At 42.8% G+C, this 23,481-nt stretch overlaps 1 protein-coding gene across 2 annotated transcripts in view; it reads left to right on the forward strand.

The window, feature by feature from the left end:
- The window catches only part of LOC126272211 (cell division cycle and apoptosis regulator protein 1-like), a 269,061-nt gene that overhangs the window by 62,257 nt on the left and 183,323 nt on the right, over positions 1–23,481 (forward strand). For both annotated transcript variants that reach the window (XM_049974912.1, XM_049974901.1), the window contains exons 4-5: positions 194–274; positions 17,011–17,216. In XM_049974912.1, coding sequence (XP_049830869.1) covers positions 194–274; positions 17,011–17,216 — 287 coding nt within the window. The remainder of the gene's footprint in view (positions 1–193; positions 275–17,010; positions 17,217–23,481) is intronic.

Here is a 23,481-nt window from a genome sequence, read left to right on the forward strand (position 1 = left end):
TTTTGATCATTCTGTTTCTAGGTAATTAATAATAAATTTGTATTTAATTGTGTATGTATATTTAATGATAAATGTATAAATAATAATGTACCTTATCAGATTTTGCACATTTATGTGTTGTTTCTGTCACAGACATTGAAGTACACAAAACGATTAGTGTATATCATTCACATTTTAAATATTTATGTTTTAGCCTGGTATGGCAATGACAACAATGCCTACTGGAATGGCCACGGCTGGTGTAGCCATGCAGACAGCTCTTGGAAACACACAGGTATGACTTCAAAAAAAATTTTTCCATGTATTTACATCTGGACGTTTCTGTTTTCTGTAGTTACTAAGCATATTTCATTTCACTGCATTGCTTTTCAAGAATAGGAAGATGGCTGAAATATAAATGGGCTGATATTGACAGTATTTTTGTGTTTTTCATTGAAATGAAAACTCCATTTAATTTATTTTTCAAAACAGTCACTCAACTTTTTTTTACAGTTGTTGTATTAGCCAGGTAATTTCTAAAGTATTTTGCACGGGAATATACAGGCAAAATTATTTGTGTCAAGACTGTTGCACTTTTCCGTGGCTTGTGGATCAAAAATGTTTCGGCTGTGGAAGTGGATGTTTTAAGTCAACCCAATGCCTACCATCCAAAGTTTTTTGGGCTGTTGCTACAATATGACATATTATAGTATCCTTCCAGATGAGTGACATGGAGGTACAAGTACTGGTATCAACTTCATAAAGAAGCTTATAGTAGCAACGTGTACTTGCAGCTGAATATTCCTCAAAGAACTTAATTGTCAAAACATAGTGATCAAGGCCTTGACTACCAACAATAGCATCACTTATTCCACTGATTTTCCCTCAGAGCTCTTCTGGCTCTCTTTATTATTAATCTTTGACTGGGGCTGTAAACTGACGTGTGTCTTGTAAAATGTGATGATTTTCAGCAAAGAAGTGTCCCTATTCATCAAGTATTGGATAATTTTGAACCCCATTGAGTGCCCTCTTTCTAGAGTTCTGGTACCTTTCAATCACTTCAATACTACTATGGTTGATTTGTACTTCCAGTGAGAGTGTAGGCACAACTACTCTCTGATTGCTTTCAGTGTGTTCTGCTTTGTAGTGCTGGTGTAGGGACATACGTATCATGTTTCCAATTCACTCAAGACCTTCCTTCAACTGTTTCCACTATGCTTTTATCCAGGCCCATATCAGTTTTCTTTCATTGAACTGTGACTGTAAAAGGCAATGTCAGTTGCACTATCAATTGCACTCACAAAGAAGTGTGTTGTGTTCTGTACTCCTGTTGCACTGTAGACTTTCTTTTTCTTGTCATAACAGGTATTTTACAGTAGTTTACATTAGATAAACATGGCATCCCTTAGATAGAGATTCTCTCCCCACAGCATAACTTCTCAAAACCTGGAACCATTCACAGACCCAAAGTACACAAAATTTAAAGACCTTTATCACCTTCTCTATCGAACTTGCTGTCATATGTCAAGACAGAAGAAGACCTTAAATTTGTATACAAATGTAATGCAGATGGGGGAAAACAAATTCAAGAAGAATGCACAAAAAAACAGCGTCAGGCTGAAGCATTGTACATAGAGCATAGAGGAAAGAAAAGAGTGATGTAATTAACTGGGAATTAATGTACATGATGGCTTAATAATTTCATGAAGATTCTGAAGTATGCAAAAGATATAGTTCAGAAATGAGTGCCTGTTTCCTGAATAGGATGTCAAAGTTACAGAAGTTGGAAAATTGCATTCACAGGGCATTTGATTGTGTCCAGAAAAGGCACATAAAAAGGTTGTGCAACCCAAACTATACTGCTCAAGGACAAACAGCAAAATTGGGAAAATCTCTTTCATAACATCAAACTATTAATAGAGGTGAAGAATAATGTTAGCTATCATTGGGAGTGATACAGCAAACTCACAATGAATGTGGTTCACCTCGGAAAAGAGCATATGTTGTTACAGTCCCTCATCCTTGTGGGCATTATCAGTATTGCTACAAACACTAACAAGAATGTGAAGTTTCATACAGTCCTTCAATTTTATGCATCTTCACATCAGGACTGCATCACCAACAAATTGGGCTCTTTGCATGATGTTCCTGTAACTGTGCTGGCTACTACTTTTCCACCCAATGAATGACCAACAAGGATTCTGTAAAGTGAACCAGGATACATCTGAAGTGCTCATTAATTTCTTCATTCATGGCAAAATCATGGTGTTGGTACATTCACAAGAAGTACGCCATCAGTGAGATATTCACGTAAGCCATGTGGTGATGTGTGTCAGAGGGTACTTTGGGTACTGCTAACAGATTTCCCCCCCCCCCCCCCCCCCCTTTCCTTTTTTCAAACCCCCTGCGGGTCTGGGGCTTAGAATAGGCTCAAGGTATTGCTGCGTGTCCTAAGAGGTGACTAAAACGAATGTCACACGTCTCAGCCTTTAGGTGATGGACCCCTGCGGGGTTTGACCTCCATCTTTTTAAATTTTCCTGAAGAGCGAGCCAGCTGGGGAAGGGCATCTTGCATGGTGCATCCTGTCCATCATGCATTAAGATCCGTAGCCCACTTTCTTGTCCTCACATTACAGTCCCACTCATTCTCCATCTCTTGGGCGAGGACATCTTCCTGGGTGTGTGTTCCGCCATGCACTATGCAGTGTTGCTTTCTGTGCCAACGATGACCATATCACCGTTTGAGTCTCGTACAGATTCCCGTATGGAGGACATAGTGATAGACATCCCTTGGGTTGTGAAGCAGCTGAATGGGTTGAAAATAAATAAATCGCCAGGTCCTGATGGGATTCCATTTCGGTTTTACAGAAAGTACTCTACTGCATTGGCTCCTTACTTAACTTGCATTTATCGCGAATCTGTTGCCCAACATAAAGTCCCAAGCGACTGGAATAAAGCGCAGGTGACGCCTGTATATAAGAAGGGTAGAGGGACGGATCCTCATAATTACAGACCAATATCCTTAACATCGGTTTGTTGCAGGATTCTCGAACATATTCTCAGTTCGAATATAATGAATTTCCTTGAGATAGAGAAGTTGCTGTCCATGCATCAGCACGGCTTTAGAAAGCATCGCTCCTGCGAAACACAACTCGCCCTTTTTTCACATGATATCTTGCGAACCATGGACGAAGGGTATCAGACGGATGCCATGTTCCTTGACTTCCGGAAAGCGTGTGACTCGGGGCCCCACTACAGACTCCTAACTAAGATACGAGCATGTGGGATTGGTCCCCAAATCTTCTTAAGTAATAGAACCCAGTGCGTTGTCCTCGATGGTGAGTGTTCATCGGAGGTGAGGGGTATCATCTGGAGTGCCCCTGGGAAGTGTGGTAGGTCTGCTGTTGTTTTCTATCTACATAAATGATCTTTTGGATAGGGTGGATAGCAATGTGCAGCTGTTTGCTCACGATGCTGTGGTGGAGGGGATGGTATCGTCGTTGAGTGACTATACGAGGATACAAGATGACTTGGACCGGATTTGTGATTGGTGTAAAGAATGGCAGCTAACTTCAAATATAGATAAATGTAAATTAAAATCCCGTAATGTTTGAATACTCCATTAGTAGTGTAGCGCTTGACACAGTCACGTCGATTAAATATTTGGGCATAACACTGCAGAGCGATATGAAGTTGGACAAGCATGTAATGGCAGTTGTGGGGAAGGCGTATAGTCATCTTTGGTTCATTGGTAGCATTTTGGGAAGATGTGGTTCATCTGTAAAGGAGATTGCTTATAAAACACTAATACGACCTATTCCTGAGTGCTTCTCGAGTGTTTGGGATCCCTATTAGGTCGGATTGAGGGAGGACATAGAATCAATTCAGAGGCAGACTGCTAGATTTGTTACTGGTAGGTTTGATCATCACGCGAGTGTTACGGTCGGGTGGGAGCTCTAGAGGAAAGGAGGCGTTCTTTTCGTGAATCGCTACTGAGGAAATTTAGAGAACCAACATTTGAGGCTGACTGCAGTACAGTTTTATTGCTGCCAACTTACATTTCATGGAAAGACCACAAAGATAAGATAGAGAGATTAGGGCTTGTACAGAGGCATATAGGCAGTCATTTTTCCCTCGTTCTGTTTGGAAGTGGAACAGGGAGAGATGATGTTAGTTGTGGTACGAGGTACCCTCCACCACGCACCGTATGGTGGATTGTGGAGTATGTATGTAGACGTAGACTTCTTAGCACCTCATATCCACCATGGTAGCCAGTCCGTTGTGGTGGGGCCGCCATGTACCCTGTTGTAGCCCCCTGACAACACAGGGATCACTCCGCTGATGCCTGCACCATAAACTTCCCACATGAGCCTTGGAGTAGATGCTCATCTCCCTAGCAGTCTGTAAGTGTTCAAAGTCTCAGTACAATGCAAAAAAGTATGGCCCTAAATCATTCCCCTCCCTAGCCACACCATGGGAGGAACGCCAGGCTAAGGATGGCAGCGAACCTTATTCACCCCAGTACCTAGTGTGTACGAGAACTGATGGGCACTCCTTTGTATCAGTTAAGACAGTTTTTTGTGGAGCATTTAGAGGACAAGTTTGGGGCGTTTGAGGGCTTGTCCAAAATGCGATCTTGGTCGGTCTTGATAAAAACAGCATCCTCTGCCCATTCACGGGCTTTACTCAATTGTTACAAGTTGGGGGATGTTTCTGCTACTATGACGCCACATAAGAGCTTAAATATGGCCCAGGGTATTATATTCCACAGGGACCTTCTTTTGCAATCTGACGATGAGCTGCGTGCCAATTTAGAACGGCAAAGTGTTCATTTCGTGTGGCGTGTCCATTGGGGTCCGAGGTATAATTAGGTTTACACCGGTGCCTTCATCTTGGCCTTCGAAGGTGACACCTTACCTGAAAAGGTCAAGGTGATGATCTACCACTGTGATGTCAAGCCATATATCCCTCCCCGGATGCGGTGCTTTAAATGGTGGAAGTTCAACCATATGTATTCCCACTGTACTTCCAGTGTCACATGTTGAGATTGTGGACGTCCATCACATCCCAATACTCCATGTGCTCCGCCTCCCATTTGTGTCAGCTGCGGAGAGCATCATTCACCTTGCTCACCAGACTGTGGGATTTTACAGAAAGAGAGGAAAATCATGGAATGCAAGACCCTGGACCGACTGAGCTACACTGAGGCTAAGAGAAAATATGAGCGCCTACATCCTGTGGCTATGACCTCCTCATATGCTGCGAGAACAGTTGTAGCCCCATCAGTTCCACAAATTGCAGTCAGCTATCATAGCCAGAAGGCTACACCCGACCCCTTGATGGTGTGGGGCACTTCCCCCCTGTTGCTCCCGCACCATCTACCCCAGTAGCACTGACCTCCCCCCACCTCCCAACCATTGGGATTGGGGACACCAGACTTCTCAGCCCGAGAAGTGTAAGTCTTCTTCAGCTCCTCACGCCAGGAAGGGAAAGATGATGCTCACCGGTGGCTGAAGTGGTCACAGCAGCTGGTTGTAGGGCCTCACGTTCATCCTCAATCCCGGAAACTGAATTAATGAAGCCCTCCCAGCCAGAGAAACCCAAGGAGCAGTGAGACAAGTTCAAAAAGAAGACAATAAGACCAAGGAAATTGCAGTGGCACCCACACCACCACTACCTACAAGCTCTGCATCTCAGGATAAGATGGAGATTCGGAGTTCACTGAAAACCTAGATCTCGCTGGACCCCCAGATATAATGGATATAGACTGCTCAGGCAATAAATGGGTGACAACAGGTCACCCTGAGGCGTAAACTGCCTCATTGAATGTTCCATGCCTTCCCAGTCTTATGATGGTCTAGTGGAATTGCGGCAATTTTTTCCACCGCCTGGCTGAGCTAAGGCAGCTGTTAAGCTTTATGCCTGCTTTCTGCATTGCCTTCCTGGAAACCTGGAACCTGGTTCCCGGCATTGCGGACCCCCACCCTCCACAGCTACAAGGAATATTACAGGAACTTTAGTGACTATAATCGAATGTCAAGTGGAGTTTATGTTTATGTCCTAAACTCAGTCTGTAGTAAAATTGTGCCCCTTCAAACCCCTCTTGAAGCTGTGGCTGTCAGAATAAGGACGACACAGGAAATAATGTCTTCAATGTATATCTTGCCCCCAATGGTGCAGTACCCCTGAATGTATTAGCTGCACTGATTGGTCAACTCCCTAAACACTTCCTACTTTCGAGAGATTTTAATGCCCATACCCCTTGTGGGGTGGCACTGTACTTGCTGGCTGAGGTAGAGATGCCGAAACTTCACTGTCTCAGTTCAATGTCTGCCTCTTAAATACTGGGGCCACCACACATTTTCGTGTGGCTCGTAGTAGTTATTCGGCCATTGATTTATCCATTTGCAGCCCAGGACTTCTCCCATCTATCCACTGGAGATCATATGACGACCTGTGTGGTAGTGACCACTTCCCCATCTTCCTGTCATTGCCCCATGTCAGGCTCATAGACACCTGCCCAGATGGGCTTTAAACAAGGCAGACTGGGGAACTTTCATCTCTACTGTCACCGTTGATTCTCTCCCACATGGTAACATCGATGATATGGTGGAGCAGGTGACTACAACAATCAATATTGCGGCAGAAAACGTGATCCCTTTCTCTGTTGAGTGCCCCCGGCGAAAGGGCGGTCCCATGGTGGTCGCCGGAAGTCGCTGTTGCGTTGGCGAGCCTTGCAGCAGCATAAGCAGCACCCTTCCTTGGAGGACCTCACAGCCTTTAAGTGGCTCTGTGCCTGTGTTCGCCAGCTTATCAAAAGACGGAAGCAGGAGTGTTGGGACACATACATCTCAACCATTGGGTGTCATATGTCACCTTCCCAAGTATGGAAGATCAGACGTCTTTTTGGGTACCAGACGCCAACAGATGACCCTGGCATTAGCGTCAATGGCGTGTTGTTTACTGACGCAAATGCGATTGCTGAGCACTATGCTCGAGCCTCTGTGTCAGAGAACTACCCCCCAGTCATTCACACCCGTAAACAGCGGATGGAAGGGAAAGTCCTCTCATTCGCTACATGCCACACTGAACCCTGTAATGCCCCATTTACAGAGTGGGAGCTCCTCAGTGCCCTTCCATATTGCCCTGACACAGCTCCTGGGCCAGACAAGATCCACAGTCAGATGATTAAACATCTTTCATCTGATTACAAGCGACATCTCCTCATTATCTTCAACTGGATCTGGTGCGATGGCATCTTTCGATTGCAATGGCGGGAGAGCACAATCATTCCACCCGCTTGATGTGGATAGCTGTCAGCCCATGAGCCTTATCAACGTTCTTTGTAAGCTGCTGGAACGTATGGTGTGTCAGCAGGTGGGTTGGGTCCTGGAGTCACATCGCCTACTGGCTCCATGTCTGGACGGCTTGTGCCAGGGTCACTCTACCACTGATAATCTTGTGTCCCTCGAGTCTGCCATCCGAACAGCCTTTTCCAGACGCCAACACCTGGTTGCCTTCTTCTTTGATTTATGAAAAGCGAATGACATGACCTGAATACATCATATCCTTATCACATTATGCAAGTGGGGCCTCCGAAGCCTGCTCCCGATTTTTATCCAAAATTTCCTGTTGCTCCAGTGTCCAAGTTGATGCCTCCAATAGTTCCCCCCATATCCAGGAGAATGGGCTCCCACAGGGCTCCGTATTGAGCGTTTCTCTACTCTTAGTTGCCATTAATGGCGTAGGAGCAGCTGTAGGGCTGCCAGTCTCACCTTCTATGTATGCATTTCGTACTGCTCGACCAGTACTGTTGTTGCTGAGCAGCACACAAGGCGCAGTCGTGGTCGTGGTCGTGGTTGCCAGTTTTCGGCTGTAAAGTCGTGTGTTATGCACTTCTGTTGGTGTCGTACTGTTCATCAGGCCCCAGAACTTTACCTCAGCGATGATCCACTCACTGTAGTGGAGACATATTGATTCTTAGGACTGGTTTTCGACGCCCGATTGACTTGGCTTCCTCACCTCCGTGGAGGACATAGAGAAAGCACTCCTTGCCATATGGCTGCAGTGTTTTCACTGCAGAGCTGGTGGCCATATCTCGTACTCTTGAGCAAATCCACTCATGCCCAGGTGAGTCATTTCTCCTGTGTACTGACTCCTTGAGCAGCCTACAAGCTATCGACCAGTGCTGCCCTCGTCATCCTTTGTTAGCGACCATCCAGGAGTCCATCTATGCCCTGGAACGGTCCAGTCACTCAGTGGTGTTTGTCTGGACCCCAGGTCACGTCAGAATCCCAGGTAACGAAACTTGCCGACAGGCTGGCCAGTCGAGTTACGTGGAAACCGCTTATGGATATCGGCTTCTCTGCACCTGAGCTGCGTTCAGTATTACGCCGCTAGGTTTTGCAGCTTTGGGAGATGGAATGTAAAAACCTCAATACGCACAACAAGCCCCGTGCCATTAAGGAAACTACGAATGTGTGGAAGACCTCCGTGCGCGCCTCTCGCAGGGACTCTGTGGTTCTGTCAGCTCTGCATTGGCCATATGTGCCTGACACATGGGTACCTCCTCCGTTGCGAGGACCCACCTCGGTGTCGCTGTGGCTCACAAATAATAGTCGTCCATCTCTTGCTCGACTGCTCTGTGGCAGACGTTTAACTTTCCCAGCACCCTACCTTCGGTGTTGGGCAACAATGCCACAACAGCAGCTATAGTTTTATGTTTTATTCTTGGGAGTGAGTTTTATCATTTGCTCTAAGTTTTAGCACATGTCCTTTGTCCCTGTTTGCTCTCCACCCAAATGCTTTCAGGGTGGAGGTTTCAATGTGTTGCAGAGTGGCTGGCTTTTCCTTTTCATCCTCATTGTCAGCCAGCCATGGTAACCAGCTTTGTTGTTTTGACCTCTTCTACCTGTTTCTTGCATCTTTGTGGTTTTCTTGTCCCCTTTTGTCCATTTAAGTGTTTGTTGCCCTTCAGTCATTGTTGTGGGTTTTCCTTTCATTCTGTTTTGTGTTGTAAGTCTTATTCCCACTCTAACCCTTGTGACATTGTTTGCTTCAGAACAAGGGACCAATGAGCTCTTAGTTTGGTCCCCCCCCCCCCCCCCCCCCCAACCCGGAACCCTGCCCACCCGCCACTGCCTCTTTTAAACCAACCAACCTTTTTCCAGTCACGAATGGTGCATGGCACTAATGATTGTCAGTAAGCGTATGTATTAGCTCTGATTTTTCAAATTTTCTCATCATTGTCATTTCACGAAATGTTTGTGGGAAGAAGTAATATGTTGTCCAACTCTTTGTAGAACGTACTCTCTCAAAGTTTCGATAGTAAACCTTTCCATGCACAATGCCTCATTTGTAGTGTCTGCCACTGTAGTTTGTAGAGCATTTCTGTAATGCTTTTTTGGCAACTAAACAATCCTGCGATGAAACATGCTGCCCTTCATTGGCTCTTCTCTATATCTTCTCTGATTTGTACCTGAATATGATCAGAATCAGCCAAACGAGCACCTTGTAAGCCTTTTTTTTGTGGACGAGTTACATTTCCTTACCTTTTTGTACTATGCTTTTTCTCCACTTACAGTTGCTCTGGATAGTTACTCCTAGATATTTTACGGCAGATGTTGTTTCCAATGGTTTGTCATCAATAGTGTAGTTTTACAGTAGTGGATTTCTTTTCCTATGTATGTGTGATACGTTTCATATATTTACATTCAGGGTCAGGTGCCAGAGCCAGTACCATTCATCAGTACTCTGTAGGTGATTCTGCACAACAACAATGTCATCTGGCAGTGCTACTTTCTTATAGACAACCGCATCATCTACAAAAAGTCGCTTCCAGTGCTTGTACTAAGTCATTTACATACATTATAAACAGTAAACACTACAATAGCATTTCTTAAATGTACTTTGGAAGTTACCTTTACATCTGTTGATTTTGTTCCATTAAGAGTAATATTTTGAGTTCTATCTGCAAGTAAGTCTTGAATCCAGTCACAAATCTGGTCGGATACTAAGTAACCAATGGCAGTGAAATCAAGGAACTCAGCATGAACCTAAGCAGTGGATCTCATGAAGGAACAGAGAACGTTGGGTTTTGCAAGATCTCTGCTTGCAGAATCCATGGTCATTTTTATAGAGAAGATTTTTGTTCTCCAAAATTCTTTAGCATAAAAGTTGTTCCATCATCCTACAACAAATGACATCAACAATTTAGGCCTATAATTGTGTGTATCTGTTCTGCAGTTAATCTTCAGAATGGGAATTACCTACACTTTTTTCCAGACACTACATATCCGTCATTGCTCCATCAAACTACGAAAAAGTGTTACTAGAAGGGAGTGAGTTCTTTCATATAATATTTGTAGAAACTTATAGATATCTCATCTTATCCTGAAGGGATGGTTTTAAGATCTGCTGTGAAACACTTTTGGAAGACGGAATTCAGTATTTTGTCCTTCTCTGTATTATCGTCCATTGTGGTGTCAGTATAGTCACTGACTGAGTGAATTGATTATTTTAAACCACTTACTGATTTTATGTAAGACCAATACCTCTTAGTATATTTGGTTAGACCGGCTGACAAAATTTTATTTTCAAAGTCACTGAATGTTTGTCTCATTGGCCTCCATATACCTTTTTTTGCTTAATTCAGCCTTTGCTTAATTCAGCCTTTGCTTAATTCAGCCTTTGCTTAATTCAGCCTTTGCTTAATTCAGCCTTTGCTTAATTCAGCCTTTGCTTAATTCAGCCTTTGCTTAATTCAGCCTTTGCTTAATTCAGCCTTTGCTTAATTCAGCCTTTGCTTAATTCAGCCTTTGCTTAATTCAGCCTTTGCTTAATTCAGCCTTTGCATAATTCAGCCTTTGCATAATTCAGCCTTTGCTTAATTCAGCCTTTGCTTAATTCAGCCTTTGCTTAATTCAGCCTTTGCTTAATTCAGCCTTTGCTTAATACAGCCTTTGCTTAATACAGCCTTTGCTTAATACAGCCTTTGCTTAATACAGCCTTTGCTTAATACAGCCTTTGCTTAATACAGCCTTTGCTTAATTCAGCCTTTGTTGTCAGCTGGCTTTTGACTTCTCTTGAATCTGTGATGAAGCTGTCTTTGTTGATGTAGCTGTTTTCTAACATGCCTGTCAAATCATGGTGGGTCTTTCCCATCCCTTTAGACCTTGCTCAGAACATACCAGTACTTGTCTATGGCATATTGAGCAATGCTTTTGAATTTTTTTCATTTGCACCCCACATCTTCATCCTCAACACTGAGTGTTTGATGTTGACTACTCAGATACTCTGCAGTTTGTATACTATCACTCTTGCTAAGCAGAATTATTTTCATACCTTTCTCAACATTCCTTCTAGTACCTGTAGCTGTGCATCACAGCCTTATGATTACTGGGTATCTTCCTGTGTGTTAACTGATTTGGTAAGTCAGGTCTGTTTGTTGGTTGGTGGGTGGTCTAAGATGTTACTTTTATGAGTTGGTTTCCTGTCTGCTTGAAATAATTTTCATATAAGACATAACAAATTATTTAGGAATAAAGGAGATGACTCACTGAAAGGCAGAAGTGCTTCTTTGTCGATAGGTACGTGAACAAAAATTACAGACTTGGCTATCATTAACAAGGAAACTTCTTTTTCAAGCTAGTGGGAGAAACATACACACATACATACACTCATTCACATTCACACGAGGTGTCCCTAAATTGTGTCAGTCGTTTGTGTACCTGTCAACGACACAGCACTTCTGCCTTTTGGTGAGTCATCTCCTTCATTCAGAATAATGTCACAGAAATCCTTAATTCTGGCACCAGTTTTGGTAGCACAACTTACGCAGTCTATACGTGGCAATTCGCCTCCTAATATAATGACATGTTCAGGAAAGTTATTAATGATATTCTGCAAGTTTTTGTGAAAGGCTCTACCACTACAACTCCTGACCTCTATGCTATAAAAGCATCCAGTTACCATTTTTGACTTACCTGTGATGCTTATCTTCCCCAGATTAATTCACGTTCAGAATCCACGATAACCTCGCTAGATATTATCATATTCTTTACTGTAATAAATACGTTGCCACCATTGATGACTAGTCTATTCATACAATAAATATTCCAATCTGAACTTTGGATTTTGGTGCTTTCCATTTATGCTTTCAAGTAGCTTTCTGTTCGTAATACTATCTGAGTATTGTAACATTCAATAAAAAGTACTGATTCTGGGACATTCCCGTGTATTCTCCTGCAGATTACTAATATCATACAGCCATTTTCTATATGAAATCTGCGTGGATAAGCTTTCTTTGAGAACATTGTGACTAATGTTTCTTTGATTTTGGCAGGCAAGTTGTTTCTGATCGTAGTGGGAGGACTCCTCAAAAAAAAAGAAAGAAACCATGTGTACGCAGCAGGTACTCTACTACTCTAGTAGCTGCTTCCTGTGTGTAGCGTATGCACGACCTGTTAATGGGAGCCCTACAGTTCTCTAGCCAATAACAGAGTCAAGAAATTCATATCCAATACCTTTGCAGAATTATCCAAGTCTCTGGTTTAGACCATCCACTCTGCTCCAACCTATAGGACAGCAATTGACCCTTAGTACTATGCTACAAATAGTGAACTTAGCCTGCATGCCACGTGCAAAGCTAGTTGCCTTCACCCAATCAGCCATCCACTGAAAGGAACAGAGGGTGGCCTCAGAAACCAAGCAACAGGTGTCATTCTGCTTATGCGTCACTACTTGCAGCCAGTTGCACACAACGGATTTGATAATCACCAGTAGAGCCTCTTCCACGTCTTGGAAAAGATCTGTCAGCAAATGTACTGAGTATATGCTGGCATTCATTTCTTAGGGGCTCAATTACCTACCTAATGTTGGATCTCCCAATGACTAGCATACCTGTCCTCCACATTTGTTCAGACTGGGTAGGAAAATTGGCCACTGGCCCGACAGAGAGGTATCCAAGGCTTGCTCTGAAGTATTAGCAGCACTGGCTGGCACCTCATATCTGTTGCTAAGACATAAGGAACAAGCTGCGCTTGTCCATTCCCTCTTTCACATTCCACTCAGTGACACGCGAACCCACCACTGTCTGCCACTCACTCTCGAGTGAAGATGGGCCAGTCAGGTATTCTGTATCAGAAGACGCAGTGACAACCAGGTCACTTTAAATTCAACAGATTCCACCACCAATGCCACGATGTTGCTGTAGCTTTGAGCAACAGCCAGAAGCCCGTCAACCATGGCCAATCCAGTTTCCAGCTGTTCACAGACAGCAGCCAATTGTCCTTGTGCACACTCACAACAAGCACTGCCTCTATCCACATAGCACTGTGTAAAATAATGTATAAGGTTTTAAATATGAACAAAACACTCAAGAACAACTGAGAAGGCACAAGCACACCTCTGCAAAAGAAAAAAATTACCCGATTCTGGCACTAGTGAGGTTAGAATGTATCCAAATTATAAAAGAGGAGAATAAACAAACACTAAAATCTGTTCTGCAGAGTTCTCAGTATAGCCTAAGATCGCAAGATCCGCAAGCTCCTAAAACCAAAATAAATTTCATCGCTGAAAATAAATGCATCATCTGTTATTTTTACTACAGACTCTTCTGTCACAAAAGCCTCCGCAGGACGTAAATGTGCAAACTCTAAAGCACTGCTCTAAACTATATGCTGTGTACTAACATGAGATTTAAGCAGTCATTTGACTTGATGCTTCTGGCAGCAGAAAGCTACATGAGAAAATCACCTCTCACTATTGTATGCAGTAAAATTTATGCAATAAACTTAGAGTAAGTTAGTAAACACTAGTCTTCATAGTGAAATACACAAATTCTGTTCACTCCCTTGGAGAAGTACATTGCAGAATAGCCTATGCTGGATAGTTTGCTGGGAAACTGCAATTCCTGAGACAGATTGCACATATTGTTGACTTTCTCACACATTTAAGGGCAGATACTTGGTCCTCTTATTGGGTGGAAAAGCTTCAACCTTTGGTGATCTAGAGTAAAATTTCCTGTGTTTAGAAACTGTCCTCCAAATCTTTAAATGGCACTCTGTAGTGCATTCAACATTGCTGATGCTGTGATGGATGTGGATTTTCTTCAGGTATCAGAAGATTCTGCCATCCAATACAGGGTCCATATATTTGTGTCGTCATATTGTGAACTTTACCAGGACACTCTCCTCATGATGAAAGTGCAAATGCAAGTGAGATATTATATATCTAATGGTCTGCTGTTCTGTCATGCCCTAACACAGGATAGAAGGAAGACAGAGGGTTACAAGTCAGTCTGCAATTTCTGAGCAGTTACGAGCAAATGCAGAAAGACGAACTTAAAGTTAAGGTACCTAGTGTACTGGTGTTGATTGTAAGTCTCGATAGGATGCTCACAGCAGGAGACTCAAGGATGCTCAGGGAATCTGATTAACACTGTTTATTAGTAATCAAACTAACTATTACACAGAAGGCCAATTCTAAATGTTAGAAAAAGCAGTGTGTGCAACTGGATGCACAACAGAAGTCATTGTCTGAGCTGTTGGGGTGAGTGCTAACACAAGCAGTGAACACTAGCAGCATTTTAAGTCCAGACTTTGAGAGCAGCACTCAGAGCAAGAGAAACATACTTGTCGGAGCTTACTGAGGCTGGCAACGAGTGACACAAAGTTGGCATCCCGATGATCTGATTGAGAAATCTGTCTGAATACAAAAACATGGGTTTTTAAAGGATTGTGGTGACCCACTAGTTCTCTCTTGCTATAGTCGGGCCCCTCAGTTCATTGGCACTTTATAAGCTTCAGCCAGTTCAATGAGAGGCTCTGCACCTTCAGGGCACCTCTGGCCAACCACTTTAAGAGTCCTCTACTTCTCCTATTTGGTAGGTAGGGATATTTCTGGACTTTTACATTAACAGACTCCAAGCTTGGTAGCAACAGTGTTCAACTGACTGCTCTTCCTCTTATGACTAGCAATAACAGTGTTTTACCTCACGTGGCTCCACCCAGAGGGCTTTTGAGAGTGGAGACTCCTTACGTAGCACTCTGATAGTTTAAACCTACTTATGTTGCAGTTCTCTGGGGCTAGTATCAAGCTTGCTGCATTTGCTAAGATGCGCATATTTGTGATCACCTTCTACTATGACATCTTAGAACAGTGTCTAGGTGGTGGATGGACTTACCAGTTAATTCCATAATGTGAAATTTCCCCCCTGGGACAGCTGCTCAGTGTGTCTACCACTTTTGCCTGCTGTCTACTTTGTCTCTCTAATTGCCTATCTTGAAGTGCCCTTGCTGGTTTCCAGCAGCTTTAAGCTGGACAGTGTACAAGTCATTGCATCGCCAATATGTAACATTGCGTTATCTTCAAATCACATTCCTATTTGAAGTGGAGGGAATGAAGTTACTAGTAGGGAGCACAATTCTATTTTGTGAGAAATATTCACGACCATTTTCACCTATTCTGTTGTTGTCATATTCTTTTGTTGATTAATTAATTAAGGGAAACAGATGTGAATGTAACTTATTTTCTTTCTACAGATTATCATCCACAGCTACTTTCCTCAATACATTGCCATTGTGTTGGTTCCCTCTTTGACATACTGAGTGAGGTGATGCAGTGATAAGACCCTAGACTCATATTCAGGCGGAAATAGTTCATATACTCATTTGGCAATATATATTTAGGTTACTAGTGATTTCCCTAAATCACTTAATGTCGGGATGGTTTCTTTGATAGGGGATGGCTGATTTCCTACTCCATCCTTCCTTGATCTGAGCTTATGCTCCATGTGCGATGCCATTGTTGTGGATGGAATGTTAGATTCCAATTATCATTCTTCTCCTCCTCCTCTTTGATCTATAAACATGTGGGAAACATCAGTCTTATGCTCAAGACCTGAAGCATCACATAGAGGATCTGCTGAACAGGCAAGTGTAGAGAAGCTGATGTATGCACATTAGCCACTACCATTCTAACTTTGGGGTAGCAACTCACCAAGTACTATGCTACATTTCTTCAATACAAAACACATACAAGGAATTTAGTTGAGATACTTTGAATTATAATGGGCATTCTGAAATCTACACAGATTCCATGGTCATACACCATCAGTTATGCAGTCACATGAAAGTTATCAGCAAATAGGGCAGCGGAGGAGTGAAAGTCGTCGTGGGGTTGTGGACCACAGCGCCTGCGGCGGGGACAGAGCCTCTCTGTCGTTTCTAGGTCCCCGGTTAACGTTCAGTACAGTACAATACAATATGAGCAAGTAACCACACAAGAATATGAAGACCTACAATTCTCTCAATGTCACCAATGTGTCACACTTCACTATGCTGTACAAGATTCATATTAAACCCAAATTGTGAACTACACTGTAGTAAAATTTGATAAATTTGCAATGAAAAAAATTTTGCTTGCCTCACGTAAACATTACAAAGATTTGTATCAAAGCAAAATGACAATTCAGTTATTTTTTGCACTGATCATTACTTTTTGTTAATTAGATGCCATTTTGGCAGCTTTTATGTCAGAGATGTATTAATATATGTTCAGGGGTTTGCAATGAGCATAGTGTCATATTTATACTGTTGTTGTTAATCATCAGAATTAAGGGAGTGAATGAATCTTGGTGCCATCACATATCATATGTCTCTCAGCAACACAAAGTGGACTACTGAGCTTAACAGCCCCCTTCGATAAGTGGATCTTTATATGCAGTGTAAATCCCATCCTTCCTCCCATGAGATACTGGAAAGATTTGGAATTTAACCCAGAGCTTTGGCACAAGATCTGATAACCAGAACTTTTCCACCCCTTGTTGATAAAGTATCAGTGTTAGAAATTTTGCATGCCACCAGGAATCAAACCGACTGCCTCCAAGTTGAACCTTGATTTATGCTTTGGCTATGAATGAGTTCACTGAAGCTTGTGTATTTCTTTCCTGTGGTAAATTATGTTTTATTATTGAACAAAGTGCATGTGATGCCAAGGATAATGTCAATAATTTGATGTATTGTGTTACAGATGTTCCCACAAGTTGCTACTGTCAGCTACCCAACACCACGTTCTTTGAATCCTACTGCTTTCCAAAGTGCACCAGTGACAGCTGTTCCACCAGTGCCACCTGCAAATCCCAACCCATCACCTAAGCAACGAGTCTTCACAGGAACAGTTACAAAAGTCCATGACAATTTTGGCTTTATAGATGAAGATGTTTTCTTCCAGACAAGGTATCTTTTCTTCAGTGAAAGTATTTTATTATAACTTCAAAATATAATGCTAATCAATGATATTTGTGTCATTTTGTTTTTAAAAAGTCTCTCTAGACAGACATGATCTCAATAAGTGCAGTATTGTGTATCAAAAATGAAGAATAGTGTTTTATCCATAAGACAGGAATTGTGTTTGAGCTTCAAAAGAAAGAAGGGAGGGAACCACTGTTGCCAATGATGAGTTTTGAGATACATACTTCAAATTAAGCCTGTTTATAAACATCTTTCTGAGCTCACACTTTGTATCTCCTAAGGGTTCCAAAAGAGACAAATACTGCCTAACTTATAAAACTAAATTAATACGATCTTGATAAAGGAGTGTGAATCATGTACAGAGCTTTTTGGTGAAGTCAGGCTGTTCAGTCATAAAAACTACATTCATAAAAAAATCTTTTATTGCCAGTTTTAGTATCCCACAAACCTACTTCACATTTCCACATCCAAGCAGTTTTCAGAACATTACACTATTTCCTCCAACCCCCTGCATAGAAATCTCCACCTGAGAATTGAACCAGTTAACAACAACGATCTTAAGTTCTACGTTATCTCTAAATTATTGTCCAACAAATCTTATCTCCCAAAAGCGTGAATAGGTAATACTTCCTGAGTGTAACGTCGAGTATTGAGCATGTATATTTGAAATGTTTGCAACAGAAATGCTGACTAATATCCTTAGTACAGGTAGCAGCATGTGGAACCACGTTTTCGATACCTGCCTTGCACACAATTTGCACTACCAGAGGTTTCCTGTGATAATTGCTTAAATAGTGATGTGTCTAGCTTGAGGAAATTCATCAACCAGAATGAAAACCATCAGTCCTGGATCAGATTGCAATTTTTGTCCACTTCTTGCACTGTTTCACCATTCTGAATACTGAGACTTCCACTGTGCTTTTCACCATGCACATTTATTTGTATGGCCGCTTATAGTTATCAGTCTAATATCCCCTTCACACATTACTATGGGCTCAATTACTAGACATGGACTCGTGGAGAGTATGAGCTCCTGTGTATTCTTTCGTGCACAAAAATTGAATTAAAGCATGCACTTCACATGTGCTGGGAGCAACACTTTCCAAAGTCACTGTTGTTTCTTTCCCTCCTTCCCTAAATGACTACTCCATAAAAATGGCGACTGCTTTGCCTTTGTAAACAGTGAATAGATGGAGCAGCATATGTGCAATTTGTTGCAGCCTGCGGCCGACGGGAAAAAGAACTAACAGTCAATTTGAATGCGCATTATTATAATTAAAGAAAAAAAAGCTTTCTTAGCATATAACAAGTTTTAAATGCAAGAACAACAAGAAAATCCACAGTTCTTGTGGTGACAGACCAAATAAGGAAACAAGACAATGGAAGAAAAATAGTGACCAACATCTACTCTACACAATACAAAATACAACGTGCTACTACAATGCAGTGGTTGGTAAACACCGCTGGTCTGACAGTCAAGGCATGCTTATAAAGCCAGGCCAGTGGAGTGCTACATCAGTTGTATGATTTCCGATTGGTTGAACACTGTTACATGTTGTCTGGTGAGGTAGTTCCTTGTTTATTTGGAAATTCTGTTATTGTTTCTTTCTACTGGCAATGTTTCTCTCCACACTGCTGACAGGGGGTTAGAAACCCATCTCGCATGTCAGTTCTGTGGGCCCTCTAACAATATGGGAGTGCTACGACATTTCTCCCCTCGGGGGGAAAAGAAACGCACAGCACCACAATTGTCCATAGGAGTAGGGGCGTTCTGGTCGAGATCCAAAGGTTCATGGCTGGCAGGGACAGGAGGCGGCAATGCAGCACGGGCAGCTGGCAGCGAAGACAGCAGCTGAGGTGGAGGTGGAAGTGGAGGTTCCGCCAAAGGGCGGTCGGCGATAATCACTGGCAGCTCCCCCAGGGGTCGTGGTCCACCAGACGGGGGCAGAGCTGGTTGAGACACCAGCAGGCAGCTGAACCATCAGCCCACCGGAGAGACAACGTCACCTGACCACAGAGCTCAGTGATGACAGCGGGCACCTTATGTGCCTACGGATCAGAGAAGGTCTGAGCCCAGACCTTCTGCCCGACGTGAAAGGAGTGCGTCGGACGACGGGCGGGGGAGGGTGAGAAGCCTCGGGTACCAAGGCAGATAACAGGGAGCGAATAATTGACTGTGAAGTATCTCCGCTGGACTTTTACTGGTATGGGGGTAGTATGGTACGTAGCCACGGCCTCCAACAGGTGACGGCTCGGCAGCTTATCGAGCTGGGTCTTGAATGTCCACACAAAACGTTCCACCCGGCCATTTGATGCAGGGTGAAATGGGGCAGTATTGACGAGGAAAATGCCGTTGGCAGTACCATAACCTGCCAAGTTTTCTGGTTTACCCAGAACATTTCTGGATTTTCGAGTAGTTTTCCAGTTGAACATCGTTTTTTCCGAATTTTCAACTCCCAGGCTTGTTCCCACCCTCTGAATTCATAACACATTTTGACTTTCGATAATAGCTGTTATTCTCAGATATCTGTGTTTGAAATTCGACTGAAAGTCGACCGATAATATTATGAATAATTCCTTCTCACAGAATATCACTGCGCTTTTGTCATTAACTCTGTGTTTGAAACACTGCCGGCAAAAGTTGACCAAACGTTCTTTTGATAAACACATCTCACAGATTATTGCTGTATACTCTTTGTGCTTTGACTACATGTTAGTGACCTAGCGGGAAAGCTTTGCTTATGCTTGGTTTTACGCGGTGCTTGCTGTGGTTCTGGTATTTGTGCAATTGTGTGATGAATTTTTGAGTGATTTGGTGTTCTTGTGATGAGTTCTTGTAAGGAGTGGTTTCATTAGTCTTTCAGGGATGGATATTCTGCTGAATTTCCGTGTATTATGTGATCGTGGAAAGGCAAAACATTCGCATTCTGTTCCATTTGTTCGTGTGATACAAATATTGCTTACAGAGGAAGAACAGAATTAATAAATCATATTAAATCCATTAAACATATCTGCAGTATGAAAATGAAGGACAGCAGTAGGAAAATTGATTCATTTTTTACCACTCCAGGATCTGATCTAGATGTTATAAGAGCAGGATGTTTGTTCACTTCAGTTTTATTTGAACATAATATTCTGTTAGCTGCTGCTGATCGCACTGGTGCTGGTTCAGAAGTAGCAAAAAAGAATACAGTGGTGGTTGTACAAAGACTTCACATATTTTGCAAGAAATGGCTACAGATTCAAGAAATGAAGTCATTAGTTGTATGCAATGGGAACCATTTACTTTGGCTACAGGTGGGAGCAACAACAGTGATGCTAAGCATTGCCTTGGTGGGTGATTCAACAGGACACAATATTGGGGATTTGTTAATTTCACTGTTGGAGTATTACAAAATACCAACTGAAGACTGTGTAGTGTTCTGTTCACACAGTGCTCCTAATGGCTATCTTTCGGAAAGCGTCTGCAGAGACTGTTGGAGCAATTGAATCCTTTACTTGGCTTCTTTAAAGATGAGATGCGTGTTAGTGCTCAGTGTGCATCAAGTAGCATATCATCGTTTACAATCCCAAAAGCTGAGCTTGGTGGTTCTAAAGACCATGGAAAGAGGAAAGCTATCGAGTCATCAGAACTGGTTGCCCCAAGAGATTCGCATCTGCCACAAAATCTGACACTCCTGTGCTGCAGAACGACAAAATTATTCAAACCCGTGAAGAGAAACTATTTATGTTTCTCTCTTCAGATTTAAACAAGGCATACTGTGCTTTTCTGTGTGCTATCATTCTTTTATTTGAGAATCTCAATTCTGCATTTCACAGTGCTTCCCCTGAAACTCATAAACTGTTAGAACTAATGACGAACCTATTATAGCAGCTTCTTTCCAGGTTTGTTAAACCTAAAGTTATAAAGAGTTCCTCGTTACAGGAAGTTCAGTACCATCTTGTTGAATATCAGAGAGAAAACGTTGATTTAGCTATTGGCGTTCAGACAATGGATTTGGTGGAGAAACGTAATGATAAAGACAAGTCAACATTCTTTTCATCTGTCAGGGCTTACTTCTGCTCTGCATGTGATTATATCAGAAACAAGTTTCGCCTTAGTGATGAAAAAGTTTCCAAAATTGAGGATGCCAAATTTTCTTCCGTAGAATTTCTTATAGAAAGGTTTCCATCACTTCTGTGAAGGAAGGGAAGTGAGTCAGCCGAGGACGCAATGAATGTGCATCAGAGCCAATTTGTGGCCCTGCAGGTGTATGACTCTGTTACTGTGAGAGCTAGAATTTGACAGGTTATACCAAATGGGCTCACTTTGATGAGCGTTCGTGGAGCTAGTGGTGTTCCTAAGTACAATAGCTTATCCAGGCTAATGCTTTCTGTTTTGACTCTTCTGCACAGCACTGCTGAATTGGAGCGTGTGTTCAGCTAGGTGAAAAAGAATCACAATCAGTTTAGGACCTCCATGTCAAATGAAACTCTGGGATCCATTTCTGTTTTGAACACAAGAAACATTGGTCTATGTTACATGAATAGTTTTCCTTCAGAACTTCTGTAGAAAGCTATTCATCTTCATCTCTCCTCTGCAATCTGTGATGGGATGAGGCAGGAGTTCTTTGAATTTGAGAAAATTTTGTAAATAAACGTTCAGTATAGTAGTTTTGACAGTGTCATTCATATTGTGACTTTCAAGATCAAGTGCAGGAAAACTCATTTTTGTGTAATGCGTGAACTGTTCTCAATGTTAAGTGACAACAAATGAACACTCATCAGTAAATAACTTGTGTAAGTACCTAACTTCAGAGTTCGAAAACAGTGATCTTAAAATGTAGCCTACATTATTATGTGTTAACATTACTTGTAATGTCTTTGTGTGCAGTCGTTCCTCACTATGTTCGAACACCTTGCAGTGTATGAATGCATTAAATTTTTGCGATTTGGGATCTTCTGGATTTTTGTATTTGAAAGTTGGCAGGTATGCAGTACAGAACTGCTTAGACTCGGTCGAAGTAAATTGTGGACTATTATCTGTAACATCATTTTGGGGAGTTCCTCGACAGCAAAGAGGTGCCGGAGAAGTTGATAGTCTTAGTATAAGTGTTGTTCATCATGTAGGAAATGTAAGGGTATCCTGACTCGTAGTGGATTAGTATGAGCCACTGGAAACCATGAAAAGGCCCTACGAAATACAAATGGAGACATTCCCATGGAGCAGCTGCATCGGGCCATGAAAAATAGTGGCGTGGGGGTGCTGCCTGACGTGTTTGGTACGTGTTGCAGAACGACACGAGGGAGGCAATGTCTTTATCCATACCGCGCCAATAAAGGTGTCAGCGGGCCAACTGTTTGGTGAGGACGATGCCCCAATGGCCAGCATGGAGGAGGTCGAGGGCATGGCGGCACAACTCACGCGGTATGACCACCCGGGGAACGTTCAGATCACTATGCAGAAGGATGACTGTGACGGTAATCCCAAAAATGCTCGACCTGTGCATTGTGAACGCTATGACGGCTGGTCGGCAAAGCCGCAGCAGTTTGGCGGCAGAGAGCTTGCAGTGTCTGATCCTGAACAGTGACCTGCTAGACCGCATCGGCATCCAAGGGAAGCGCATCCAGCGCTGCGTCCACGTCCCGTCCCTGGAAACAAACCAAGGGAGAATTGTTAAACTCACGGTCCGCCCCGGCAGGCAGTCAGGACAGGAAGTCGACATTTGCATGCCTTTCAGAGGTATGGTAGACAATATCAAAGTCGAACATTGCCAGGAAGAGCACTCACTGCTGGAGTGGAGCGCTATCCAGGTGAACACTGTAGCACTTGGGTGAAACAAAGAAACAAATGCTGGTGGTCAGCCTGTAGCGTGAAATGACAGCCATACATGAAATCCTAGAATTTCATCAGAGCGAAAACCAATGCCAAAGCTTCATTTTCAGTTTGACTATATTTGGTTTGAACGTCGGTCAATTTTTTGGATGCGAAAACCCCTGGACTCTCAATGCCGTTGATCACTTGCAAGAGAACTGCACCCATGCCGTAGTCCGAGGCATCGGTGGCAACAGTGAGAGGCAGAGAAGAATCGTAAGTGGCCAGACAAGGAGGGTGGGAGAGAGCTGACTTGAGACGTGTGAAAGCCTACTCACACGCCATGTCCCAAACCCAACGCACACCATGTGCAATAACCTGGTCAGGGGTATAAAACACTGATAATAGTTGATTTGACTGAGGATGTATTGCAGTTGCTTCATGTTGGTGGGAGGA

The sequence above is a fragment of the Schistocerca gregaria genome, chromosome 1 (genome assembly GCF_023897955.1).
Source record: "Schistocerca gregaria isolate iqSchGreg1 chromosome 1, iqSchGreg1.2, whole genome shotgun sequence".
Taxonomy (NCBI): domain Eukaryota; kingdom Metazoa; phylum Arthropoda; class Insecta; order Orthoptera; family Acrididae; genus Schistocerca; species Schistocerca gregaria.